The 18,106-nt window shown below is 43.2% G+C and overlaps 1 protein-coding gene across 8 annotated transcripts in view; it reads left to right on the forward strand.

Annotated features, from left to right (window-relative positions):
• AMOTL1 (angiomotin like 1) overlaps nt 1-18,106 on the forward strand; it is a 172,765-nt gene that overhangs the window by 91,764 nt on the left and 62,895 nt on the right. For all 8 annotated transcript variants that reach the window (XM_050758886.1, XM_050758889.1, XM_050758891.1 and 5 more), the window contains one exon: nt 1,970-2,894. In XM_050758886.1, coding sequence (XP_050614843.1) covers nt 1,970-2,894 — 925 coding nt within the window. The remainder of the gene's footprint in view (nt 1-1,969; nt 2,895-18,106) is intronic.

An 18,106-nucleotide genomic window follows, 5' to 3' on the forward strand; every position in this document is an offset into this window, starting at 1 on the left:
CCTATGACATCCAGTCATTGGGCTTTGTTCTGGGGAGACCCAGATGAGAAGACATGATCTTTCCCTTTAAGGAGTTTAGAGTCTTGTATAAATAAATAATTGCCATCTACTGTGAGAATTGCTGCAATGAAGATATATACAAATGGAGTGGGGACATTGGAGAAAGAGGCTTAGGCCTGCAGGGCTGCAGCAGGAAAGGTTTTACTCGGAAGGTAGCTTTGGAGCTATCACTTGTCCAAGAATTTTCCCAAGAGACATGGTAAGATGCGTCTTTCTAGGCAGAGGGAAGACAAGCCAAGGTCCAGAGGCTGGAGAGAGCTAACATGTCTTGGAAACTATATGTACATAAGTGTTGCTGGAGCTTAAACTCCAAAGGTTTGCCAGTGGGAGATGGGAGCAGCATGAAATGTTGTTGGATAGGTAGGTAGTACCTGCTACATCATATGATAGAATGTCAGTTTCATCCTGTAATTGATTATTGAGGAATTTTGGTGCAGAGGAGTGACATGATTAGATTTACCTATTGGAACAATCTTTCAAGGTAGTGTGCCAGATACACTGGGGTCAGAGGGGTGGGTTTGGAAGTGGGAATAAGACGAGTGTCAGGGAAATCGATAAGGAGGCTATTGGAATGACCTGGGTATGTGATGCCGAGAACTTGTAATGCGGAATGAACACACATTTGGTGTCATATCCTGGTTCTGCTTCTTCCTGCCTGGTGGCCTTGGCGATTTACCTTCTGTGAATCTCTCTCCTCACCTGTAAGTTGAGGGAATTAGTATCTACCTCTTAGTGTCATATGTGGAATGAATGAAATAACACATGGAGAGAATTTAGTACAATACTTGGCACATCATATACATGTTTAAAGTAGTTCTTGTCCTTGTATTGAAGTTATTAATGATGAACTTGGAGATTGGCACAGGAATAAGAAAGAGGGTTGGCAGAGATGTTGAGAAGGTCAAATGGACAGGCAGTGACTGTCTGGATGTTGGGGTTAAGGGAGAGGAAGGAATTTTGGAAAACCTTCAGTTTTCTGGTTTGACAGAAAGTAGATGAGGCAGGGAATACAGGGGTTGGGATGGATGGGTAAAGACATTTAGGGTGAGGAAGACATGTTAAGTTAGAAGGACTCAGGGCCATCATCTGGCAGTTGTAGATGTATGGGTCATGAGTCAGTAGCTGATGACGAGGGGTAGGTATGATGTCACTGGGAGATGTGTAAAGGTGGAAGAGCACTCAGGACAGAGCTGTGGGAAACACCAGAATTAAAAGGACAGGTGGAGAGAAGGGAGCCAGAGATGGTGCATAGAGAGAGGCAAGAGCCAGGACCAAGAGGTGGGGTGACCTGAAGGCCGAATTAGGAGAGCATTGCAGGAAGAGGGTGACCAACCATGTCAGATGCTTCAGAAAGGTTAAGTGCATAATATGAGAGCTGGAAAATTCTCATTGGATTTGGTTACTGATCAGAACAGTGGGGAGGTTAGCGGATGGAGCATTTGGGAAGGGGAGACAACAGCAAGTGTAGGGTACTTACCAAAGACAACTAGAAGAGAAGGAAAAGAGAGATACAGGGTGGTAGTTAGAGGTATATGGGAGGGCCAAGAAAAGGTGGTTTCTTTTGGCTTGATTTGGTTTTCTCTTGTATTTTTTTTAAGATGGAAAAGACTTGGGTATGTTTATGTGATGAAGAGAAAGGGCCAGTGGGGAGATCAGAGGAAAGCGGGGGTCGAAGGATGGAACAGTGTTTAGGGGGAAGCAGAGGAGAGGGAATGGGGAATAGTAGACTCACTCTAAATTGGAGAAGAAAACTCCATGAGACATTGCCAGGTACATGGAGGTGATGGTGCATTTGAAATCTTATTTTTAATTTTGCTGTAGTTAGAATGTTAATTATGTACCACATGGCCACAGGCGTGTATCTCCTGTGGAACTGCCTGATATATTTTTTCCTATGTTTATCTTTTAGTTGAAGATCCTCTTTGTAACTGCCACTCCCCGAACTTCCTGAGGATCTCAGAGGTGGAAATGAGAGGTTCCGAGGATGCGGCAGCTGGAACAGTATTGCAGCGGCTGATCCAGGAACAACTGCGGTATGGCACCCCAACCGAGAACATGAACTTGCTGGCCATTCAGCACCAGGCCACAGGGAGTGCAGGACCAGCCCACCCTACAAACAACTTTTCTTCCACGGAAAACCTCACTCAAGAAGACCCACAAATGGTCTACCAGTCAGCACGCCAAGAACCGCAGGGTCAAGAACACCAGGTGGACAATACGGTGATGGAGAAACAGGTCCGGTCCACGCAGCCTCAGCAGAACAATGAGGAACTGCCCACTTACGAGGAGGCCAAAGCACAGTCGCAGTTCTTCAGGGGGCAGCAGCAGCAGCAGCAACAGCAGCAGGGGGCGGTGGGCCATGGTTACTACATGGCAGGGGGCACCAGTCAGAAGTCCCGAACTGAGGGGAGGCCCACTGTGAACCGTGCCAACAGTGGACAGGCGCATAAGGACGAGGCACTGAAGGAACTGAAGCAGGGTCACGTCCGCTCGCTCAGCGAGAGAATCATGCAGCTGTCCCTGGAGAGGAATGGGGCCAAGCAACACCATCCTGGCTCGGGGAATGGAAAGGGCTTCAAAGCAGGAGGGGGTCCCTCCCCTGCTCAGCCTGCAGGTAAAGTGCTGGACCCTCGGGGTCCTCCACCTGAGTACCCCTTCAAGACCAAGCAAATGATGTCCCCAGTCAGCAAGACCCAGGAGCACGGACTTTTCTATGGTGACCAGCACCCCGGGATGCTCCACGAGATGGTCAAGCCCTACCCTGCTCCTCAGCCTGTGAGAACAGATGTGGCCGTCCTGCGGTACCAGCCACCCCCTGAATATGGGGTAACGAGGTGATTATCAACTGTAGAGGCTTTCCAAATTCAGCAGTCATGTTATTAGCATTTATTATTTTCAGAGCAGATTAGGTTTTTGTCATCAGGCTTTTCTTTTCCTTGTGCATGGTATTTAATAAAACACTTTGTGGCCAGAATATATAGGGTGAAATAGAGTAGAAGGCAACTGGGAGATTTTCTCCAACCATAGCAGCAGGCAGTTGGGGATTTATGGGTTTAGGGAAGGGACCTCACTTGTTAGCCATCCTTGGGAGCTCTGCCTAGTGGCCTGGCAAAGTAGCAATTTTCCAGTGGCTTTGTGTAGACCGTCCAAACTCCTGGAACATATTATTACCAGAGGGTTTTTTCATTGTAGATTTTAAAGGAAAATGTAGTCTGAATGCTAGAATGGAGGAGTTAAAGGGATTGTAGAAATCACATAGTGCCATCCCTCACTCAACAGATGAGAAATTAAAGCCGGGAGAGATTAATGAATTTCATAGACAGAACTCTGAGGCAACTGGGGGCTACATTCAAGTATCCTGATGGCCAAAATCTATTCATTCCCTTGCCCTAATTCTCCCTACAGCCTTCACTTGTATTCTTCCAGTTGATTGATGGATTCAGCAGCACCTACTGAGTGTATGCTCTACTCTACAGCCCTGTTCCTGGTTCAGAGATGGGGTCCCTGCCCTTCAGGACCCTATAGCATTATCTTGGAGGAAACCAGCATCTGAACAGATCATTGCCATGCAATGTGCTGTTCTAGGACAGAGAATGCTAGGATAACAGGATGGTATAACTCACAACTAGAGGGGTTGGGGAGTGCTTCCCAGAGGAGGTGACATTTGAGTTGGAACTTGAAGGATAAATCAGAATTGTAGGGTAGAGATGAAGTAGCACTATGTGCTGTGCGAGGGAGTGCCGTGTTTTCAGACAAAGATGTCATGAGGATTTTTGTCTGAATGAGTGGCAATAATGCAGAGCACTGGTGGGCCAGGGTATGGTAAGAAGTGACAGGAGATATGTTTGGACAGGGAAGTTGGGACCCGTTTGGTTGAGGTGTGTTTGGACAGGGAAGTTGGTGATGACAGTCTCTGGGTGTCATACTAAGGAATTTAGAATTTATCCATAAGCAATTGGGAAAAGCGGTGTTCTTAGGTAGGGATGGTATGTGGATGTCTAACAGCTGATTTTGGTGGCAGTGCATGAATTAGAGGGAAGGGAGACCGATGCCACAAGGAGCTCCAGGATGCTTTCAGTAGTCCAGATCAGAATTGGTGAGGGTGGCTGAAGCTTGGGCAGTGAGAATAGAGGAGCATTATGTGCTAAGAGAAGTAGGGAAGTAGAGTTGACAGGGTTTAGGGACTGGTTAGATACAGAAGTTCTGGAACAGGGAAGATGGAAATAAGGGAATTACGAATCAAGCTCTCAGGAGATAAACTGGGTCTGAAGATGACACTTTGGGAGTCAGAAGTGTTTAGATGTTGCTGACTTTGAAGGAGGAGCAGGGAACATGAACAGAGAAGACACGTGGCCACTGCCTGTTATTGGATATGTCATTTTCATGAAGGGCTTTATTTATCTGTTTCTAAATTGAACAAGCCAGGGTTTCCCCAAACGACCTCAGTGGCTATGTGCAGGACATACCTTGGCTGTACATCTTCTGAAAAAGGAGAGGCTGGAGCTTGGCAGAGGGAGAGTGGCCTGATCTGCCACTGGCTTCCCAGCACTGACACGTTTCCCCACATTAGGCTGAGAATGCCAGCTCGGAAGCAGCATAACCAACTGTGAGATATTGGCCAGGCAGGAGAACGCATTCTCCCTAAGTGGGCATAACCCGACTCCTCCCAGGAATCCAAGATGGGACCCAGGAGGCTCTTCTTCCCCCTTTATAGCTCCTTGTGTCATAAATGATCAAACCCCTGGTATTCGCATCACAATGATTTACCACAGGTGTTTAAAATAAGCCATGATGTCATTCCACCGTCATACCAGAGTTTGGCTTATTGTATTTCACCCTTTTTCCCGATAATTTACCTCAGCTTCTAGAGCGTGATAGAGGGGAAACTGTCCTGAAATGAAATCCCCTTCCTCTTCTTTGCTTTACTCTTTGTAAAGTAATATATACATACCATAAAATGCATACAGTGGATCACTTTGCCTTTTGTTATTTGGTAATAGGTGTGATGTGAGGTGGGAGAAATGGTCAGGGGAGGAGGGGAACACTTTTGGAGGTCATTTGTCTCAAAGTTATGACGTTAGAAAGAAGAAGAAATGTGTGAGGGATTTGAGCTGACTGCCAGGCTTGGCAGCTGGTTGATATGACGCATGAAATGTCTCAGGAGACGTAACAGACAGGCCATTGAGGCTGGGCCCCAGAGCCACAAGGCCCCTTTGTGAACAGGGCCATGGCTAGCCAGCATGGCTCCAGTGGTGCAGCCTTTGGCTGACTGGGTAAACAGTGTTGCATCCACACCAGCCCTGCTTCAAACACATTTAACATGGCCCGAACTCCAAGGATTGGACCTAAAACTCAGCAGTGTGTGATGTTCAACTTACCTGTGACCCAGAAGACAAGTAGGGCCCCTTTCATTTCACTGACACATTATCTTGTACTTAAAGGGTTATCTTATTTGTCATTGATCATGATGGTTTAGGAAGCTGCAGGCCATTGTGTACATACATACAACCACATAGACTCCTGGACTAGAAGGAGATGCCTCTGATGGAGATCATGGAGTCCATCTCCCTGGCTGGTGCTACAAACGTGGGCTTAGTGTGTAATGAATATTCAGTGGTTTGGTCCAACCCATTACATTGCTGAGACGTTGCTCCTTTTTGCTTAGAGGCAGAAAGTTCCAAAGAGACAAGTGATAGAACTTATGAGAAGAGTAAGAATTTGAATTTTTTGTGATCACTCTTGACTCACCGTAGCTTACAAATTCTCTCACCTGCTCTGATGCCCTAAAGATGGAGATGTTTGGTAGATGATTGTTAAGGCCCTTTAGGCTCCTTTCATGGGAACTCTCTGGGAGATGAGGCCTTGACCTCGTTGACTTGACCCACCTTGGCCCATGTGGGTGAGCTACTGTAGCTGGTGGGGATGGGAGTGCTAAGGCAGCAGAGGCCTGCAGGGAACATGTGCTGGCTATGGATGAAGGCTCTGGTTTTCCTCTTGTTCCACTATACATTTTCCTCAACCTGAAAGTGTAAATGGATAAGAATGAGGACAAGATGGGAATTAGACAGGTTGTTACTGTGGAGAATTGTGACCACCCTCACCCCCTAGCAAAGGCAAGCATTTGGATATTAATTCTGACTCTTTGTGGAAACAGACCACTTACAGAAGTAGTGACTTGGTTTATGCAATCTGCACTGTTAATGGAAACAAATGCATGAATGAATACCAAGGGATGATCTGATTTTTATCAAAGCAGTTTGGAATATATTAGTCAACATGTATATTTGTTTTCCAAAGAAAGCTATCCATATTTCAAAAAAATTGGGAACTAGAGATGCTGAAAAATTACTTACAATATCCAACTATCATAATACACCCACTAACATTTTTCCTGTACAAATTAATTTTTTCACATTATAATCATAAATTATATTGTTTAGTATCCTAGCTTTTGAAAGATAGCATTGTATCACAAGCTTTTTTCCTCAATCCTTTATATTTTCAAAACCAACATTATTATTGCTGTATAATGTGTCATAAAGTATACCATTTACACCATTTTCTCCATAATAGAGTGAGCAACATCATGCATATCAAATTATCTATGTTTTGGCTTACTTCCTTAGGAATCATTATTTAGAAATGAAATTATTGGGTAAATTATAATAAACATTTAAAAGCTTCTGATGCCAGAAAACTTTGTAAAAATATTATAATGCCTGTTTTACTGCACTTTGACCATGTTAGTTATTACATCATTATAATTGCAAAATCTTTGCTAATTTAATAGGCAAATAGTGTTTTGTTGTTGCTGTTGTTGTCTTGAGATGCCTGTCACTCAGGCTGGAGTGCAGCAGCACAGTCACAGCTCACTGCAGCCTCTACCTCCCAGGCTCAAGTGATCCTCCCACTGTAGTCTCCCTAGTAGCTGTGATTAGAGGCATGTGCTACCATGCCCAACTAACTTTTGTAATTTTTTTTTTGGTAGAGATGGGGTTTCATCATGTTGGCAAGACTGGTCTTGAACTCCTGGGCTCAAGCAATCTATTCACCGTGGCCTCCCAAAGTGTTAGGATTACAAGTGTGAGCCACTGCACCCTGCCTGCAAATAGTCTTAACTTCCTATTTGAACTCGTTATAACTAGCTAGGTTAATTTTGAGGGGAGGGAAGTATGCTTTGCTATTTAGATTTATTTGATCTCAAAAATAGGCTTTTTATGTTTCTTGTTCTTAAGACTTGTATATTATAATGGATTCAGCATAAACTAAAATCTGTTTTTTTCTAACACTTGCTCTGATTGTCCATTTTCTAGAACTCCATCTTCACGCTTAGCGGGTGACAATGGAGCCTTTGTGGTAGTGGTAGCAAGAGGAAGAATACTTACTGTGTGCCAGGCACTTTGTGTGGGTTACTCATCTCCCTTAATCTTTACAACAACTCTAAAGAGTGGGTACTGTTAATATCACAATTTTTACATACAATAAAAACTTAGGCTTAAAGAGTGAGATTAACTAACTTAATAACAGCCTGCAGCTTGGAAGTGCAGGAGCCAGGTGCAAACCTGGAACTCTTTGTGCACACTGCGTCTCCCACGAGTGTAAACACTTGGCCACTGTACTTTGCAGTGGAGCCACAGATTTAAGCTTTCACTTGGGGTCACTAAATCTGGTGAATTTCTAATCAGATTTCTAGAATATATCACATGTGATGTCCAGCCTGTGCTCTGCCCACCTTCTGTTTTTTTCAACAGGACCAGAATTCTGGTGAAGTATTCTAGACTGTAGGCGAAAGCTGTCTGGATACCTCTTTTTCTTCTGATACCTGGGAAGACTGTCACAGACCAGACTTAATGGGGCTGACAGCTCTGGGTGTGGGCTTTCGTCTGTCTTTTGGTTTGCTTTTATTTGGAGGTGCTTTCATTGCTAGGGGGAGGGTTGTGGGTTTTCTTTAGACATTTTTATTAGAATGTTTCCATTATGGAAGATGATAAATACTCATTTAAGACTAATTTGTGTTTTAGGCAGTATCAGTCTGGAAAAAGACTAAGAATGACTCCTGTCAATGAAAAGAACACTTAAGGCTCTGTTTCCACTCTCTCAGCCTGTGCATTGCCTTTTTGGCCTTTATCTTGGCTCAGTCTTATCTGTTCAGCATAGGCGACTTGATTTACTAGCTTCCCGGAAGTGGAGAGAAGAGTGGTTACTGTTTATTAATATTTTGTTCATCTATGAATACGTTAATTTGATTTTTTGGTATGTAGATAGATATTTTATAAAAGCATGACATGGTAGTGTTTGGCCCAGCCCTCCTATCCTAGGTTGATTAAAATATAAGATGATGTCAAAGCCAGAGGAGCTGTGGATTTCCTATCGTAGAGCAGGCTTCCTGCCTTGTCACAGGACAGCCATCACCACCACCTTCTTTCTCATCAGGGCAGGGGGCTTGCAGTGTCATACATTAAGTGAGGGAACCTGTGGTATGACCTAGTCCCCAAATCACTATTTTCCTTTAAAAAATGCATTATGCATTTTCCCCCAGAAAACCTGATTTGGTTTTATTGAAGATAGAGTCAGAGGCACTGACATTCTCTGGGTACATGCCCACTGACAGTGCAGGGAGGAGGGACAAGTAAAGTGGGGGCAGCCCAAGGGTACATTTGGCAAATTAAAGATAACGCCTATCCTCAGGGAACCCTGTCAGCTCAGCAGTGCAGCGAGTCCAGTCTAAACATGAACAAGCATGAAGATATTTGCTAAATCACAGGCCTTACTCCTAGTGGGCTCTGTGTTTGGAATGTGCTGTATTACAAGAAAGAAGGTTTGGTGGTCCTGTCTTACTTTGTGTTGGACATGGCTGGAGGAGGGAGGAGAATTTTGGGAGTAAGTGTATGTTTCCAAAATGGGGAATTGTGATTTGCAGTTTATGCAATCATGAAAATGAATTGCTTTGTGGGATGAAAAGGTAAGCCAGACCCAGGGCTGCTGGATTAAAAACGATGCATTGCCCTTAACGAAAATGAGGCCATAGAGCTTTATTTAAATTCCACCAGCTAAACATGTGTTTTGAATACCAGCATGGGAACTCAGGAGTTTCTCCAGTATTTAAGCTGAATTATGGCTGGATGAACAAAATAAAATGCCCTGTGTGTCCTGACAAACGGCTCTGCAGCCTGGGTATTTCAAGAAGCTAAGGTCAAGTTCAGGTTACTTTCTCAGGAAACCTAACAATTCCAACTGTAATGCATTAAATGAGTGACTTCTCTAAACAGGAGGGTTATCTGTAGCCACCCTGGATAGCAATGATTCTGATCTTAGTTTACCCAAGAGTAGAGTCTTCATTTGAACAGTTATGAGATTTAAGGTGTCTACATGATCAAAGGGGCCCAGGTGGGGAGTTCCATGAGTTTGCAAAAAAAAAAAAAAAAAAAAAAAAATTCAGGGGGTTTGGGTTCTGGCTCTTCCTTCTGGTAGCAAATTGCGTAAGTTCTAGAGCCTCAGTTTCCTTATCTGCTAAATGTTACAGCTGATTTTTTTCCCTAAAGCTATTAGGTTGGTGCAAAAGTAATTGTGGTTTTTGCCATAATAACTGATTTTCTTCCTTAGATAAATAAAACATATTCATTGCACAAAATTTAGAAATACAGATAACTTCCATTCCACCCCCCAAAAGAAAGAAAATAGAGATTGCCTCAGTCTTATTATCCAGAGATACCACTGTTAAATCCTCTGTTCACTATGTTGCTTCAAGGACCAGAAAATTATAGGAAAATACTGTAAGTTGCAAAGCTGTATATAAATAAGAAGTATTTTTATTGAGTCAACAGAATTCAAATTTGAACCTCTTCACAGCCAAGAAGCCCTATATTATTTAACCTCATTTAAATTTCATTTTGTTTACATTTTTCTGATTATTAAAATAATAATGCTGAGTTTTTGGGTTATCTATGTTTTCTAATTTTTCTATATATAATGTACATGTATTATTTAGATAATAAAATTTTTTTAAGTAGCCATACATGTTCATTGTAGAAAATGTGTAAAGAACAGAAAAGTATCAAGAGTAGAAGAAAAATCTGTAGTCCCATTACTTGTAGTAATAGCTCCTTCTGGTCTTTTTTTCCTTTTGTAATAGTTCCTTGCAGTCTTTTTTCTTGGGATTATTTTTTACAAAGGCAAAAGCCTAATATGTATTATATCTTGAGAAATTTGTTAATATTGATAAACTGAGAAATGTTTTGATTTTAATTTCTCTATTAATTTTGCATAGGAAAATGTGTACTTAACCCCTGCATTTTCTCTTTATGAATTACTTTACTACATCCTTTGTCTGTTTACCCATTGATTTTTTTTCTTTTCCTGCCATGTTTTGCAAAATTTTTGTCAAACAAGCTGTGTTTTATTACATATTAGCCTGATGGCCTAATTATAGATGAACATAGAGTTTAATACATTGAGTTTGGCTTGCTTATCACCATTCATGCTTGAGGATCTGGAGACCACAGAGTGGGAACAGCTAGTCTGTTGCATGAGTTGCTCTGATGCTCACTGAAATCTGGAACTGGCTCTCCAGAACCAGGCCTTCTGGGGTACATGCACAATGGTCTAGAGCAGCACTCACTGTTCAATAGAAATGTAACGTGAACCACGTATCTCATTAAACATTCTCTAGCAGTGACATCTTAAGAAGTTTGAAAGAGACAAATGAAATTAATTTTAAAGCATAGTTTAGTTAACTCATTTAGAAACATTAAAAAAATTTAGTTAACCCATTATATCCCAAATACTGTCATTTTAATAGGTAATCAATATTAAAAACTCTCAGTGAGGTATTTTCCTTTTCTACTAAGTCTCCAAATTCTTTTTTTTTTTTGAGATGGAGTCACTTTGTCGCCCAGGCTGGAGTGCAGTGGCTCGATCTCGGCTCACTGCCACCTCCGCCTCCTGGGTTCAAGTGATTCTCCTGTCTCAGCCTCCCAAGTAGCTGGGACTACAGGCACGTGCCACCACGCTTGGCTAATTTTTGTATTTTTTAGTAGAGATGAGGTTTTACCATGTTGGCCAGGCTGGTCTTGAACTCGTGACCTCAAGTGATCCACCCACCTCGGCCTCCCAAAGTGTTGGGATTACGGAATGAGCCACTGTGCCTGGCCCTAAGTCTTAAAGTTCTGATGTCTGTTTTACCCTTAGAGCACATCTCAGTTCAAACTATCCACATTTCAAGTGCCCAGTAGCCTAGTGGCTAGTGGCCACCGTCTGGACAGTGTAGGACTAGAAGGAATGAGAATCTGTGTCTGAGAGCGTGTACTGACATGCACCGACATCAGTCCAGACCATGCTCTGGTTGTGCATGGCATTGCGTTTTGTGGTGCTGGATCATGCCGTGATTCCTCACACAGGCTGTAGGGACAGGGACTGTGATTCTTAGCTCATGGTCTTCGAAGAGGAAGGGCAATCCAAGGGTGGTGCTTCTTGCCTGTCTTCTGTCATCCATTAGCAGTGTGTGATGGTAACAGAAGCTAACCATTATGAAGTGCTTTCCTAAAGAGAGACACTAAGCACATCATCTCATTTCATTCTCACAATAACTCTGTGAAGTAGGTACTATTATCACCATTTAATGGCGAAGAAGAGGTTAAAACTTGTCCATGATTACAAGGCTAAAGAAGGGCAATCCTAGCATAAAAGAAAGAGACCCTGTATTAAGGAACAGTGCACTCCTGTACCCACATGGTGGGGTACCCTGATGAGGTGGGAATATGGTGGGCTCTAGGCCCATTATTTGCCTTGTACAGACTGTGAGTTCTGTGGTTTGTCATGTGAATCCTCTGAGCCTTGATTTGGATGCTCATAAAATAGGATAATACCATATATGGAATGAGAGCAGTGAATGCTGGGTGAATGTTTGTGAGAATTAAAGAACACAGTGATGTAAAGTGCTATTTATTCAAGGCACATTTATTTGCAAGCATAATGTAAAAACGTGAGTTTTTTTATGAAGGCTTGTTGTATGCAGAGGAGCAAATGGATGGTTGATCAGATGTTACTGATGACCTTGTTTCCTCAATCCGAATATGTCATTGCTCCAGTTTGAGCTGCCTTCTGTGACCTCAAATTCATGAGAAGAAGGGCAGTGGCACCAAGCTATGCTATCATATTGGCAACTTTATGATTCCAGAGTCCACTTATAATATCCAGAACAAATCTAAATGCCAGAGAGCTCTCCCTTAATATAGTGTTGAAGGTTTATCTATTTATTTGAAAACCCATCAAGCAGATATGATCTAACTTACTCTTAAGCTTCAGGACTAAATCAATTGATAAAAGTTTATTGGGTGCCAACTCAGTGTAAGTCATAATTGTCTGTCTTTAGAAAACTTGCATGTTAATGATAAGGGAGAAAAGATACACATATATAAAATATTCAGTGGTATTATTTTAAATAGAAATTTAAGAGAACCAGTAACATGACATAAAGCCAGTGAGGGTGACTCAGGCAGAGTTGTAAATTCAGAGGAAAGAAATGGATACAAATTCTGGGAGTTGGGCTGTATACAGCATGGCCCAGATCAGGGGTGTTCAGTCTTTTGGCTTCCTTGGGCCACACTGGGAGAAAAAGAATTGTCTTGGGCCATACATAAAATACACTAACACTAACAATAGCCGACGAGCTTAAAAAAAAATCGCAGAAAAGTCTCATCGTGTTTTTAAAAAGTTTACGAGTTTGTGTTGGGCTGCATTCAAAGGCGTCCTGGGCTGCATGTGACTCGCATTGGACAAGCTTAGCCCAGATCATTGACAATGGAGGACCAGCCTAGGAGGCTATATTTTGTCTCTTACACATAGCTTTTAAATTCATATGATTTCGGTTTTTCATATATAACTGTGGACTTGGGAGAAGAGGCACTTGCAGCCCTGCTCAGACATATTTAAATAGTCAGTTTGGTAGCAGAGGGAAAAACAGTCACTTCCTGTGTGTTCCAAAGCTCATGTGGTTCCTAGAGAAAGGAGAAAGAGCTGTTGTTTGACCTCCTGAACCTGGGTTTTCTCATGAAAATAGGGGCAGTGGTGTCTGTCTCATTTCTATGAGAATTAAGCAAGATGATGGAATGTAGTGCCTAGGAAATAGCACAGACCTTCAATAAATGCTAGTTGAATCCTCTTTGTAGGCAAGATATTAGCCTGAGAGCAGATAATAATGTTGAATGTAAGTTCCAGTTTGAGAAAACAACTCAGAGGCAGGCTGCTAGCCCTCCTGCTTATCTGAGGTTACCCATTTAGGGTGTAGAGCGTGGACACAATGATAGCTCAGATTGGGCCGCAGGTGAGCGTTAAGAACTCAGGAGCACAGGTCCAGAGGATGGCTGCGTTCCCTTTTGCATTCACCAGTGTAGAGAAGTAGTTCACTGCAGGGACTCTGGAATTGGAAAGCTCAGGCCTGAATCTTGTTTATGCCTGTGTCATCTTTATCTGTTTCTATATTTTGCAGGTTACCATCCTGTGTGTTGTTTTCTTCTTCTGAATAAGCTGACAATGATATCTGTTCTATAAAGGTCAAAATGCAATGATGCATGTAGCAGTGGATACCCTGGTGGCTGGATTGCAAAAACTGTTCAATAAATGTTTGCCATCATAGAAAAAATTTACCAGGCTTCTCATGAATGTCCAGTGTTAGACTCTGTATTAGGGGCTGTGGGATACAATGATAATAATTATAATCATGGTAAGAACATCTAACATTTGTGCAGTGCTTACTGTGTATCAGACTCTAACAACTGTATAAGTGGCATTGTAGTCCCATGAAACGGAGACACAGGATGTCTAGTAAGCTTCCTCTCTGATTTCACAATCTAATAGGGAAACAGGCTCACAAATAGACAATTAGAGCATGGAGTTCTAGTCACAAGTAGTTTATCAATAAGTGTGGGCTCCCATCCTTTCTTTTCCCCTTTTCTTTTTTTGAGACGGAATCTCGCTCTATTGCCCAGGCTGGAGTGCAGTGGCACAATCTCGGCTCACTGCAAGCTCCGCCTCCCGGGTTCACGCCATTCTCCTGCCTCAGCCTCCCGACTAGCTGGGACTACAGGCGCCCGCCACGGCGCCTGACTAATTTTTTGTATTTTTAGTAGAGACAGGGTTTCACTGTGGTCTCGATCTCTTGACCTTGTGATCCGCCCGCCTCGGCCTCCCAAAGTGCTGGGATTACAGGCGTGAGCCACCGCGCCCAGCCTCTTTTCCCCTTTTCTTTGTGTCCCCATTACTAGGACTTGTTTATCCTGATAGGGGCCCATCAATAACATTATCTTTGCAAGCCGAGGATGGGCTGTTTCATAGCACTGGTATAATTTTCTGTGAAATTGTCCTGTTCCCTCCTGATACTCTTTCTCCCTCATTTGCACTAAGCTCAGATCTGCTTATACAGAACCTTGAGCTCACTCACCCCAGCTGGCTGAGCAGTGGAGCCAAGGAATAGAAGTTTCTGTCCTGCTTGCACTTTGTCCATCCTAATGTGGTATTTATTAGCATGAATGTGTAACTGAGTTATTTGTGAGGCCAGTGCTCTCTGTTTGATAGAAAACTTCCCATTTTGAAAAAGCCCATTCTTTTCTGTCCCTTAAGCTTGGCAAACCTGCCTTTTCTGCACTGTCATTCAGGTAACTAGTCACCATCACTGACGACGTATGCTGGCATCAAGAAAGCACTATCGCCTGATTTCGGCCTCTCTCCTTGGTTTTCCTTGTAATCGCTACATGACATAAAAAGATGATGGAGAAGATAAGCTCCCAGTTGACCATAAGTGACTTCCAAATCCCAGAGTTAAATGCTAAAAGATGGAAGCCCCACCCGAAGCTACCTGAGTAGGAGGGGAGGGAGTTGTAGACTCATCTGTGCCCACCTCAGCCTGCAGGAGACAGCTGCGTTTCTTCTTCACATTAAGTGAAGTGTGAAGGGGAATACTCAGGAGGTGAGAATGGGTTTCTGCCCTTTCATTTGAAAGCAGTGGTGTATTTGTGGTATTTTGACTCTTACCAAGATAACCTCTTTCCCTGAAAAATGTATTATTGTAGGATTTAGCCAGCCTGCAGGAAGCACTGACTCAGTGACAGATGTGTGGTGTTTTGTGTCCATTCCTGATCGAAGCTCCTGTGACCTGAGGTGAAAGCGGGGCATTGTGAATTTCACTTTTGTGGTGGAGTTGGACCTCTTTGTACATATAAGACGACGTGTATATTCACACACACTTCAGCGTGGAAGGGGCACAAATTCACCAAGATGCAGAAACGCTTTGTGTCTAAAGAGATGGCAGGTTATGCAGTGGGTGTGTAGCGAGAGAGAGGAGGGATGATTTAGGTGTCCCCGCTGATAACATTCCTTTCTGAAAACTGCGGATGATTGCAAGGCGAAGTCACTTATGGAATAAAGAATTGCATTGAGCTCTCCAGTTCTTTACCTTGCCTGGGGAACTTTGATCCCAGTTATTTCAACATGAAATGGAAGGGCTGCTAAATTGAAGGCCTAAGGAAATCCAGCTGGGAAATACATCCTGAGCCCAGATGGAGTGTCTTGAGTTTAGTTACCAAGCAATGCCTGAGGCTAATTACTCTGTTAGGATCTGTTGGACTTATTCCGAGGCAATTTATGTGAAGGTCTGCGTATCCATGTAGGGAAGGCTGAAGTGATCCTTGTCAAATTGTCTTCTAGAGTTTGACATTTAGCTGTTAGGAGTTGCATTCAGAGGAAACCTGGCTCTGAGAAATACTTACAAAATGAGAGATACAGAGGCTGACAGGCTCGCTAACATTTCAGCAAATATACTTAAAAGGAAAATATAAGGCTAGGTGACCTCCTGTGGAGAATGGGGGTAGCTCTGAGTGCTTTGGCTGTGGATGGCTACAAGTTATGGAAGGTCGCACATGTCACTGTTACTGGTTAGAAGCAGCTGGCTCTTCAGAGGACTGACTCAGCCCTTTGATACGGAATGTGGATGATTTGGGGTTTCATGCTAATGCTTAGTATCTAACCTGCAGTTCCCTGATTGCGACCCAGTGGTTGAGATTAAGAGGAAAATGAGTTTCCCAAATCTCTGCAGAAGAGAGACAGCTGTGATTGGAGACCTACACATCAAGACTTTGTTTGCTTTTGTGAATGGCAAATAAATCTCGGGACCCCAAAATCACTAAGCCAAAGGGAAAAGTTGAGCTGGGAACTGTATCAGACAAACCTGTCTCCTATTTTATTCTTAAGATAGCTACGAAGATAAAACAACACAAACAAAAAACTATTTACTTTCCTCACAATTTGCCCACAAGGAAATTACTTATGAACAAAGGACAGACACAACTCAAAATCATCCCTCTGTTTACCTGACAAATGCATGTGATTCTTTCTCTGCCCTACTGTTTCACTAAGCCAGACTAAGGCATAAGTGACTCTTCTTTTATCCTCCTGTCACATGTAAATTGTGTATTCAGTTGAAAGCTAATCAGAGACTCAAAATAATGCAACAGGTTGTCCCTTATCTACCTATAACCTGGAAGCCCCCTCCCCCACTTCAAGTTGTCCTGCCCTTCTGAACCAACCAATATACATCTTACATTCATTGGCTGTGTCATGGGTGCATTCTTTTTTTTTTTTTGAGACGGAGTCTCACTCTGTCTGTCGCCCAGGCGGGAGTGCAGTGGCTGGATCTCAGCTCACTGCAAGCTCCGCCCCCCGGGTTTACGCCATTCTCCTGCCTCAGCCTCCCGAGTAGCTGGGACTACAGGCGCCCGCCGCCTCGCCCGGCTAGTTTTTTTGTATTTTTTAGTAGAGACGGGGTTTCACCCGGTTAGCCAGGATAGTCTCGATCTCCTGACCTCGTGATCCGCCCATCTCGGCCTCCCAAAGTGCTGGGATTACAGGCTTGAGCCACCGCGCCCGGCCGCATGGGTGCATTCTTAAACTTGACAAAGTAAACTTTCTAAATTGATTGAGATCTGTCTCAGATACTTTTGGGTTCACAAGTTGGAAACCTGAAGGGATTCTGAGTGGTGGTTCCTCTGTCCTTTGGCAAATCTCCTACGGGTGCTTGGTAGCAGCTTAAGCTACCTTTATGGCTCAGATCAATAGGACAATTTGCTGAGGCCTGGGAACTCCCCCTCCAGAGAATCCCTGATCTCCCCATTGTGATCGAGATACAAAGTTTATTTTGCTGTACAGCTCCTTTTCTGGAGTCTTGCTTTCTTCCAACAAGGAAGGCAAGTTTTTCTACATGATGGAGTGCAGGTAATGCCTTTCTGGAGTTTTAGCTTGCTTCCAACAGGGAAGGCAAGTTAGAGATTTTTCCTGTTTCTTAGATGGTAGAGAGCAGTCATCAGCCTGAGGCCCATTCCTTGATTAAGTAGCTGAATTGGGGTTTTGTCTTGGCTAAATTTAACAACCAGCTGGTCTTAATTTCTCCTTACCTTTAAAGTGCTCAGTAATTGTATAAATTGTGAGATTGTTTGTTTTGCATAACTGTTTTGTTGGTGTTGTTGCTTGTTTGTTTCTGTTGTTGTTTCCATCTTTTTCCTGTTGGGTTTGACCAGCTCTGTCTGATTTGATCAAATCCAAGGGAGAGTTTCAAATTATGGTGAACAAGGCCTCTGAATTGGCTAAATTCCCACAACTGAAAAAAAAAAGTGGGAAAAGGAAAATGACAGCCAGCAAAAGGAAAAAAAAAATTCTTTTTTTTTTTTGGTTTGGGAGATGGAGTCTTGCTCTGTCGCCCAGGCTGGAGTACAGTGGCGTAATCTTGGCTCACTGCAACCTCCACCTCCCAGGTTCAAGCGATTCTCCTGCCTCAGCCTCCTGAGTAGCTGGGACTACAGGCACCCACCACCACGTCCGACTAATTTTTTTGTATTTTTTGTAGAGACGGGTTTCACCATGTTAGCCAGGGTGGTCTCGAACTCCTGACCTCAAGCAAAGCACCTGCCTTGAAAGTGCTGGGATTACAGGCTCCAGCACAGGCCTGAAAGATTTTTGATTTTGACCACCTGAGGGACTTTTTTACATAACAAGGGCACCT

Source organism: Macaca thibetana, chromosome 14, assembly GCF_024542745.1.
Source record: "Macaca thibetana thibetana isolate TM-01 chromosome 14, ASM2454274v1, whole genome shotgun sequence".
Lineage (NCBI taxonomy): Eukaryota > Metazoa > Chordata > Mammalia > Primates > Cercopithecidae > Macaca > Macaca thibetana.